Below are 11,112 nucleotides of genomic sequence, written 5' to 3'. Positions count from 1 at the left end.
TTCTGTCTTTGTTCCTCTAATTCTTTGGGTGACAATTACCATTGTACTTTAAAGTTGGGTTTACTCAAATTCCCTTTTGATCACTATTGTTTTCAAGTCCCTTGGCTCCTATTTTCTTTCTCTTTCCATTACCTTCTTGTATCTTTCTTGGAGGATTTAAGAAGAGGAAATCTTAGAACCACTCCATTTGTGACTGCTGGTTCCTATCCCAACAACAAAGACATGTTTCTTTCTTGTAGTTTAGCCAGCCTAGTGACCTCCAACAAAGCTCTTGTTGTAAATAATTTCACCCCTACTACCACATCTAGTTTCAATCTAGCCATATAACAACTCAGTTTTTGTGCATCATTTAGGTTCACATTGCATGCCAACCCATCAAAAGCCTCATAATACTCATCTAGGAAACTAATTTGTCACAATTGCACTAAATCCTCCATGAGATCCTCATACACAACCCTAAACCGAACTTGTATGGCATCAACTAACAACGTTCATGTTAATATTCCACCAAGACTCTGTTCAAAACCCTAGAACCATTGACAGGACACTTCATTAATAACTATAGTAGCTAGTGCTACCTTATTCATTTTGAGCATGTCATCCACTGCAAATAATCTTTCATATTTGGATATCTAACTATTCACATTTTCTCAAACAAACTTGAAATTTTTCATTTTTGTGAATCTGATGGGATATTTTAATTTTTGCCCCAGCCTTGATTTTAATTATGCCCCACTTCTACAATTGGCATTCTTAACCTAAAATTTAGTCAACTCATTGCTCCAAATCTTGGATTAATAAACACTATTATTCTTTTTTCTGCTTCACACATAACTACTTGTTGACGAGTGGCATCTGTCACTTTGTCAACCCTTATCAAACTCTAAGGATTAATACTTTAATACTAGCTGATATGTTGTATTATCATCATATCCAATATATATTCCTATCAATTTTATATTAGGACTCATTTAGTGCATGGAATTAGAAATGATATTTAGAATTATAATTTCAATTCCATCAGAATTGAAATTAGTTCAGAATCACAATTCTATGTTTAGCGTATTTAAAGAATTAGAATGTACAATTAGAATTATAAGTTGAAATCAAATTCTATAGTATGATGTAGGATCTAAATTTTTTTAAAAAAAAATTATTTTGTATTAAAATTTTATTTAATAACTTTTTCAAAAATAATATATTAATTAAAAATATAAAATAATTATTAAATAAATTGTTAAAGATGATAACTTAATATTTTTTTAAAAATTATGACACAATAAATTTATTTTTATATTTAATTTATTACTAAAATTTAATATTATATTATGAACTATTTTACTCATAAACTAGATGAAAACATATGAATGCTCACAAATACAATTTAATTATTAAAATTAAAAATATAAATTGAATATAAGTGCTTCGAAAAACTCTTATTTTAAGACCATAAGTTAAAATAAGTAGAAACATTGCAACAGATTCTTCTACGTGATAAGTATTATGTAGTCCTCCTTTTTCATGTAAAATATTGCAAAGCTAAAAAAAAAAAAAAAAAACTTGTTTAGTAAAAAGTAATTGATTATAGCAATTCTCATTAGTCCCATAATATAATCACCTCAAAAGTATATACTTTTTATTGTGACTTTATCACTTTGTTGCATTTGGCACTAATTTTCTCTTTTTTATTTCTCTTGTATCCTTAATAATTCTTGAATTAATTTTTAATATTTCTTCCAACATTTAACAATTCAAGAAAAGTATTAAATAATTTATTATACAATTAACATAAATAATATAGTCTACAACAAGTGTAAAAAGTATAGAATAGCAATACAATATAGTTTATAGTAACTGCAGAATAGCAATACGAATCAGGAGAAAGAAAAAATAAGATGTAAACAAAAAATAGGAAATAAATATAAAAAAAAAAAAGACATAAAAGAAGAATAGAAAGAACAAGAAGAAAATTTTTTGAGAAAAATTACTTTTATCAATAATCAATATAAAACGAGGAAAAAAGAATAGAGAAAAATAAGAGAAAATAGGAAAATAAATTGTACTAAAAATCAATGTAAAAGTGGAGTTAAAAAGAGAAAAGAATACAGAAAAATAAAAGAACATAAGAAGAGGAAGAAAGATGTAACACCTTAAATTTAATTTCGGTTTAATAGGAATTTCACAAATTCAAATAACCAATTTTCATAAAATACTTCAAAATAAGGAAAGGGTTACAAATTAATATTAAATGACTGCTATAAGACTAGTTTAGTTACAACAAATTTTAAAATAAAAACTAAGTCCTATAGCAGTCCATCCATCCCTTCACTGAGTCTGATGCTGATCGTCTTGATTACCTGAAAAATGAATGCAAGGATGAGTACTCTACACTACCCAAAACACATAATCAACATAGAGTCTCACCTTAAGAACCTTTTCAATACATTCAACAAACATAATCACAGGAAGCAATTCACATCCATAAGTACAAAACAAAGATCTATGCATACGCATGTCAGTCACACTCACTATAGTACTGTGATCACAGATTTACACCATGAATGGTTGCCGGTTACTCCCACCTCACGGATACCACATGGGCAGTCACGAGTCGCTCAGTAAGGATAGTGGTCAGAGGTCTAGTCAGGAAGAGAATGTGTGGCCTGTGGTGCACCCGTTCTGTAGTTGGTGTCACCACCACTCTCTCCTCCCCAAGGTATTCCTACCGTCCTCATCTTCCATACCCCCAGTGTATCGCTGAACCATTTACAGCACATCACAATGGCGCTAATACGCCCATTCACACATATATTTCATTCACGCATGCAATGATCATGCTTACACACGGTACACGGCCCACATTGCATTCAAATACACGGCACTAGGCCCATATTCATTTCACATCACACGGCATATAGCCAATATTCATCTATCATGCAACATTTCTCAGCAATTTCCTACCCCCTAACTCAGCCACAACACAATATTAAGCAAAATAACAATAATTCACTGCACAAAAGAGTAGGATAGAGTCCCCCCTTACCTTGGATTGACGTCCCACGCGCTAAATCCACCAAGAAGTGTTCCCCCTCACGAATTTTGCTCTAAACACATGGAGAAACTCCATGAGAACCCAGGAGAACCATGAAAATACAGAAAGGGGATGAAAAATCGAAATCCTAACCATTAAAACTTACCTCCAAGCATTCTCCACATGGATTCAACCTTCAATCAAGCTCCCGAACGGCTTTGGAGGCAATTAATTGGTGGAATAGGGCTTTGGAAACGAGAGGATCAAAGGAATTTCGAAGGGAGAGGGAGAAATAACTCTCCCCTAACCCTAACCCACTTTAAATCCTTTTTTGGTCGCGACACTCTTACTACAGAAAAAAAATCAAAGAAAACTATACTCTGGTTTCTGCAGAATCTCGCTACAGCGAGACTACACCCAGAAATGCACCCCAAACTGTCATTTTCTCGCTACAGCGAGACGTCTCTCGCTATAGCGAGAAGGTGACAGTTTCAGTCCTTTCTCCCAGGGTAGCGAGAGTCCTTTCGTTGCAGCGAGAACAACCCAGTATCACGCCATGCACTTAGGCACTTAGCCCATTTCAGCCCTATCCAGTCATGCATACACGTATATACATACACACATCCCCAACATACATATATGCACATATATTCATACTCATTACACACAAAACACCATCATTACGCATCCAAGGTAAATTCATAACATTCATTTACACTTGTACACACATATATATGTATTAGATTTATATAAATAACAATAATTATTATTAGAAAATTAGGAGCGTTACAAAAGATGCTCGAAAAAAAAAAAAACAAAGAAAGAGAGAGAGGAAGAAAGTACATGAGGAAGAAAGTATCTAAGAAGAACAAGAACCATGAAGACAAGGAATACGAGACGAGGAGGAGACACAATACGAGAGAGTATATTTGTCAATTATGACATTAGAAATTTAAATTCCTAAGGTACATGTTAAGAACTGAAGTGAGTCAAATTTAGTTGTTATAGAATTCCATAAAATTGATCTATGGAATTATAATCCCAATTCTAAATGGACATCTAAACATGATAATTAAAATTCTGAAATCCAATTTCAATTCTAACGTTCAATTACATACTCAATTCCCTTCACCAAACAGACACTTAGTAATATCTAGTATTACCTCTAATTCTATTTACAAACATATTAATTTCTAAATTCTTTTTACACTCTTAATTTATTATATAGTTATGTTAACTAAGCACTCACTTATTCTTTTCATTAGTCACTAATGTAGTCATTTAATATGATGTAACTGTTTTAATTGGTATCAATGAATTAATTGTTTGTTTTTTTTTTATAAATTAAATAGGGCGAGAGGTAGTAACTTCGTTCACTTTATACAATAGAAATCAGTTATTAGTTATTAACTTTTTTAGTCCAACCACTGTTATTGCCTAATAACATGCAATCCATAGTATTGTTTGTATATTTTATTTGCCTAAATACTATCGGGATCTACCAGCATTTGTGGATCTTGGATTGCATTTCGTGGATATATACAAATTCGAGATAGTTGTTCTGAAGGTGTTTGCTGTGGTAATTATAAAATTTAATGGGTTAAGGTACGTACCTAACGAATCAATAAAATATTAACATGTGTAAAGAAATTAACGATATCATTATCTTACTTTTATTTTATTTTATTTTATTTTTATTTCAAATTTTAAAAATAATCTGGGTAAATTTTATGAATTTGATGGAGATAAAACCCTAGGCCCTTATTTAAACTGAATGTGGATTGGCAAGCATGATTAATAATTCTATTGAAGCATTACAAAATGCAACTTCAGTTCAAGAAAGGGGGCAAGTTGATTTGTGTCTCCCCCCCCCCCCCCCCCCCCCAAATTGTATTAATCTATTCATCAAAAAATAATGAGGTTAATCTAATTTTTTGTTTACAACAAAAATATCAAATTATTTGTACATGAAGACTGGACAGACAAATGGTCAGTGCAAGTATAGGGTGAAACTATTGTTTTGTATTGGATTATTTTGACTTAACCTAATTCGTTAGGGCTTATGTCATAATGAAGAGATGATATGAACTGCAGAGCACCTTTTTAACATTTTTTTTATAAAGATTTATTGTAGGAATTGTGAACATATATCAATATTAGGGTGAGGATGTGGAGGTGTTTTTTAACTTTTCTTCTTCAAATCATGGATTGAGATTTGTTACTCAAATTCTTAAAAATTAGAATTAAAATTGTTAAATTTTGCACATTTATGAATTTGAGCCCATAGGAGTTTCAACATAACTGTAAATTATTTTAAAAAATTATTCATATTAATTTTAATTTTTTACACATTAGCTAACGACACAATTAATTAATTTACAAATATTAATTTTTTATTAATCCACCTCATAAATGTACCAAAATCCATCAAACTTGGAAGGCACCATAGAATTTTCCTGTTTTGAATGCAGGAGATACTAAAAACAAGGAGCATTCTTCAAGATGGAAAGCAAAACCTTCATATCTTATATATCAGTAGTCTTAACTTACAAAGGAAAATAGCATAACTTACTGATAGATCATCTAATAAAACACTACCAAATCATAAAGTTTCTTGGAACGGTTATTTGCAAGTTAATTTCACACATATATTGTAAACTTCAACAGTATATATATTTCACTTTCTGCAATCCTTGACGCTTTCATCCCACATCACAAGTGCGTAGCTGATCCGCAATAAACTGCAAATTTTATGGTAAGACATAACAGTCTGGTAGAAAAAAAATGGAAACTTAATATTTTCACCAAATTAGAAAAACAAATCGGTAATAATTGGAACTGAGTTTCAAAAAATGTATTTAACTGTAAGCACATATTTGGAGGTTTAAACATTAGAGAAGTCATCTAAAAACATGACAACTCTAAATTAAACCTGCAAAGACAAACTCTAATTTAATTATGTTCATGAAACGACCATTCAATGAAGAAGCAAGTACGATTATTAGAGGCATGAAAAAAAAATAAACAATTACTCTGCTTTTCAATATCCATAGGTATTATTGATTCATCTAACATCAACTATTAATAAAACATGATGAACTTCAAAGAAAAAAGTTATTAGAATTACATACCCACTAGCATTTGAGCCACATGTGATACTATGCCACATTCACTGCAACCATTATGCATATATAGTCTGTCAATTTATTTAAGAACCTCATGTAAGCATTTCTCCAACGTCTCCAAAACAGTGTTGATCCTAATAAGCCCAAGAAGCCTGTGAAGTATCCTATGCCCATGCTCATGTATAATGCTTCGTAGAAAACTGAAATATCATTTGTTTCATGTCTTGTTGATTCTTGAGTCTGTATTAGTATCTCATTATCAGGACAACTTTTATTGAGTGGTGTACCACAAAGATCAAGATTTCCTTCAAAACTAGAGGCATCAAAGGTCTGCAACTGTCTTCCAAAAGGGATTTCTCCAGAGAGAGAGTTACTTGACAAATCTAACACAGCAAGACGGTCAATTTTGGAAAGAGAAGAAGGAATTTTGCCAAAGAAATGATTTCTTGACAAATCAAGAAATTCTAGTGACTTTAAATTCCCAATCTCAGCAGGAATTTCTCCACTCAAATTGTTTCTTGATAAATTCAAAGAAACCAATCCAAGCAAATATCCAACTTCTTTTGGTATTTCACCAGTTAAACTATTGCACGAGATATCAATGCTCTTAAGTCTCACCTGTGGATCCTTGAACCCATATTCCACACCTTTCCACATCAACGTTATGTTGAGTGTATAACCATCCTGAGTAATACCACCATAATTTTCTACATAAGTGCTGTTGTACCAATATACATGACTTTGAATTTCAGTTGAGTTAATGTTCTTTTCAGACAATGCTGTAAAATTCGTTAAGCATGATGGAATTCCTTTTGATAAGTTATTCCTTGAAAGATCCAACAATTGAATATGCCTTAAATAACAGAGCTGGATAGGAATATTTCCAGAGAAGTGATTCTCTTTCATGCTCAAGATTATCAGTTGCTGCATACTTTCTCCAATCCATGATGGTACTGGACCAGAGAACAAATTTTCACCCACATCCAACAGCATTAAACTGTTACAATTCTTTAAAGTGGAAGGTAGTTCACCCTCTAGACTATTGTTTCTTAAAACCAAAGCTTCCAATTTACCAAGGTTGCCCATAGATGGTGGAATCTTCCCAGACAAATTATTATTACTTAAATCAAGAAACAATAGTAACTTTAAAGATTTCCAACAATTTGGCAGTTTCCCTTTGATATGATTGTTTGATAAATCTAGAGTTCCCAAGTATACAGCTATGCTTTTGTCACACAACAATGAAAAGAAATAAGAAAATTTGTTTTCGAAGAGCATTAACTTTGAAGCTTGTAGCAAAAAAGATGGAATTTTACCCTCAAATTGATTTGAATTCAGATATACAGATGGTCCACAAGGAAGCTTGAATGGTTTGTTCGGAATTGCACCAACAAGATTGTTGTGAGACATATTCAACAACTCCATGTATTGTGAGTTATTCCAAAGCCATTCTGGTACAGAGTCATTGAGCCCAGAATCAGAAATATCTAGAATTGTTAAGGAACGTTGAGTCTGAAGCCAATTAGGAAATCTTGAACCCAACTTGCAAGATGCTAGTCTCAATTCTACCAGTTGGAAAGGAGGAACCCAGCTAGAGACAAATTTTAGGGACAGTGAGTTGTATGATAAGGTTAACCATTGTAAGTTGGAAAATTTAGTGAAATGCAATTCAGTTATTTCACCCTCCAAAGAATTCCCTTCCAAGTACAAACATTCAAGCTCAGATAGTAATCCAATGCTTTTTGGTAGCATGCCTGTGATCTGGTTATAAGATAAATCCAGAGTATTAAAAATGTGTCTATTGCACCATGAACTATTTTGAATGAAGCTAGAAATATCCCCACTGAATCTGTTGTTTGAGAGGTATAATTCTTGCAATGTACACATATTCCCAAAGGAAGCTGGAATCTCACCATGTAGTTTGTTAGAGGAAAGGTTAAGAACTTGGAGAGAGTTCATTACTTTCCCAAATCCATCTGGTATAGGACCTTCTAACAAGTTACCAGAAAGGTAAAGGAAATAAAGATTGGTGGTGAAGCTAGAAAGCCAATGAAATATAGTTTGTGATTTTAACATATTAAAGGAGAGATCAAGGGTAGAAAGCGAAGATGTAGAATTTGAAATGGAAATGGGCGGCATGAGAAAACTTTCGTCTGTAAGACTACAATTTATTAGCCGAAGTTCTTGAAGATTGGAGTTGAAGTTAAAATTACCTTGTGATATTGATGATGTCATATTATTGTAAGAGAGGTCAAGGATCACAAGAGAAGGAAAGTTCGGATAGAAAGGAGATGACAAAACAAAATTATTATGTGAAAGATAAAGCTCTTGAAGATTAAGACTAATGTTGAACAACCATGTAAATGCTGATGATGTCAACATATTAGAAGATAGATCCAAGATGGTGAGAGAAGTGGAATAGTTTGAATGAGAATTGAACAAAGATCGAATATCATAATCTAAAAGACTACAACCAACTAGCCTCAATTCCTTTAAGTTTGGAATGAGCTTACTAAGAGTTTGTAGCCAGTGATGAGAGGAGCCAATATTATGCAATGATCTCAAGTCAAGATTTCTTAAGGAATAGAGATTAGACAACCACTCTGCATCAATAGTTTTGACATCAAATTTGCCATCAAGCTTAAGAGTATGCAACATAGAAAGATTCCCAATCTCAAAAGGGATTGCTCCATAAAGTGAATTTCCTCCAAGATCAAGATACCATAGATGTGAGAGATTTCTAAGTTGAAAAGGGATTTCACCATCAATATCATCATTATGACTTATATCCAAATATTGTAAACGCATAAGCTTCCCTAGTTGAGAAGGAATTTCTCCAAAAAGATGATTATTGTCAAGATTAAGATACTCCAGCTTTGAGAGATTCCCTATTTCATAAGGAATCCTCCCAGCAATTTCAGAATATGACAGATTGAGATATCTTAACTTGGTTAAGGAGCCTATGAGTTTTGGGATGTTAGCGTAAATAAATTCATTCCAACTGAGGTCCAAGTATTCCATATATTGCAATTCAGTCAATGCAGTGATATTGGTTCCTATCAAATATTGTGCATCTTGACCATGAAGATCAAGCATTTGAACATGACCTGTTTTATTGTTGCATTTAACTCTTTTCCATTTGCAGCAATCTCCATTATTTTCATCCTCCCTCCAAGTAGATAGCAAGCCAGAGTCATCTAGAAGGCCTTGCTTAAAATCGAGAAGTGCTTGTCTTTCCTTCCCTTTGCACTTTACTTGTGCATTTTCACTTGGCCAATTTAATGGGAGAGTGGATTCTGAGGTTTTCAATAAAAGCAATACAAGTACTTGAAATGTTATGAGAAGATAACCACTCATAATTTTGCTGATATGTAATGATCTGAACTATGTCAAGCTTTTCAATAAAAATGGGATGGCAGGGTTTATATTTATAATTGTATAGTTGAGTAATAGTGCCTACTGCTTGGATTGACTTCAGCAAATATGACTTGTCATTCCATGCCAACCTTATAGCTAAAATTATGGGTAATGCTTATTGTAACGCTTACATGTCTATTGTTACTTTAATTTTAAAAAATTATATAAAATACCCTTATTATTAATATAGTTATAAGAGAAAAAAAAAATATTTCAGCCAAAAGCCACTTAAAAAGGAGTGTGTAATACACATGAATGTGACAATAGATTCTCTCAAAATTTATAGTTACACAGCATAAAACATGGTTCAATGGCTGCAGAGTTTTCATTAAAATTTTTAGAAAGAATAGAGAGTGCTCATTTCAAGGAAGGAAAAGTTGTTGGTTTCAAAGAGTAAAATTTGCTTTTAAGTTGCTATGAAAAAACGAGTTAAGATTTGAACTAGCGACTAATTAAATATGAGACTTGTCTTATTTCCCTCTATCAACCTTTTTAGATTTTAATGCCAAATTTGGGACTTGTTAGATGTAAAACCTTCTCTCTCTCCATTCTATCAACCTCTGAAGATTTTAAGACTATAATTTCATTTTAGGGTTAGTGAAACTAAGTTTAATTTGTAATATCTAGCCTTAGTTTTCAAAGGTCAGAAAAAAAGAGAGTAAATTTTGTAAAATTTAAAAACAAATAAATAGAATAAATATGAGATTGTTAATATTGTCCGCTTTAATTATTAACTTTATAAATGTTTCACTTTAATCTATGAATTGATATAAATATATAGGAAAAGAATTTAAAAAAGAGAAAATTATGGTATGAGATATGTAAGATAACTGAGAAAAATAAATAAAAAATATATAAAAATTGTTATATAAATGACGTTCAACTGTTTATGTCTCTTCAAATCTTTCACGGTTGTTTTATCTTCTAACTTAATATATTTCATTAATTTTACATAAAAGAAAATTTCAAAATAGAGAAAAACTCATTTCTCTGAACTATCAATTGAGAGTAATAATTAAAAAACAGTTTCATTGTCTGTTGTCTATCTACAGAAAGCTTTTCTATTCTCAACGTTGAAAAACAATAATTAATTTTCTGTATTTCCCCTAAATTTCTTTCACCAATTTGTAGTTTTAATATTAATGTCGAATAAAATTCCGCATCAACTCAATTTAATTACTTTTTATTTAAACTTTTTAATTAACGTGGCAATTGTTACTTAAAAAAGCACAAATAAAAGAGATTTTGATAAAATTAAAATTTAGACATAAAAAAATATTTTGTGAATAATTTTTTATTATTAATCATGAATTTATGAGACACGTGAAGTTATATTTGTTTGAAAATTTGAATACAAAGCCGATCATTTTTATATTGTCATTAACTTAACATTAAAAAATAATTTACATTAATTTAACCATTAAAAATTAATAAAAATATTATTTACATATATTTTAAAAGTATATATTACATTAATTTGATATGTATAAACAAAATGTCAAAAATAATTTAGTTGAGTTAAAATTTTGAAGACATCAT

General features: G+C 31.3%; 1 protein-coding gene across 1 annotated transcript; it reads right to left on the bottom strand.

Moving 5' to 3' along the window:
• Nucleotides 1–5,530: 5,530 nt before the first annotated feature.
• Nucleotides 5,531–9,558, bottom strand: LOC113867505 (receptor-like protein EIX2). Its single transcript, XM_027502875.1, has 2 exons — nucleotides 6,163–9,558; nucleotides 5,531–5,772 (listed from the first exon to the last, which is right to left on the bottom strand). Exon 1 carries the CDS (start codon nucleotides 9,511–9,513, stop codon nucleotides 6,190–6,192), a length of 3,324 nt encoding a protein of 1,107 aa, XP_027358676.1. The 5' UTR covers nucleotides 9,514–9,558; the 3' UTR covers nucleotides 5,531–5,772; nucleotides 6,163–6,189.
• Between the last annotated feature and the right edge of the window lie 1,554 nt (nucleotides 9,559–11,112).

Source organism: Abrus precatorius, unplaced genomic scaffold, assembly GCF_003935025.1.
Source record: "Abrus precatorius isolate BTA unplaced genomic scaffold, Abrus_2018 Scaffold5, whole genome shotgun sequence".
In the NCBI taxonomy this organism is placed as follows: Eukaryota; Viridiplantae; Streptophyta; class Magnoliopsida; order Fabales; family Fabaceae; genus Abrus; species Abrus precatorius.
The sequence above is the reverse complement of the archived record's forward strand: the minus strand, read 5'-3'. Positions and strand labels throughout refer to the sequence as shown.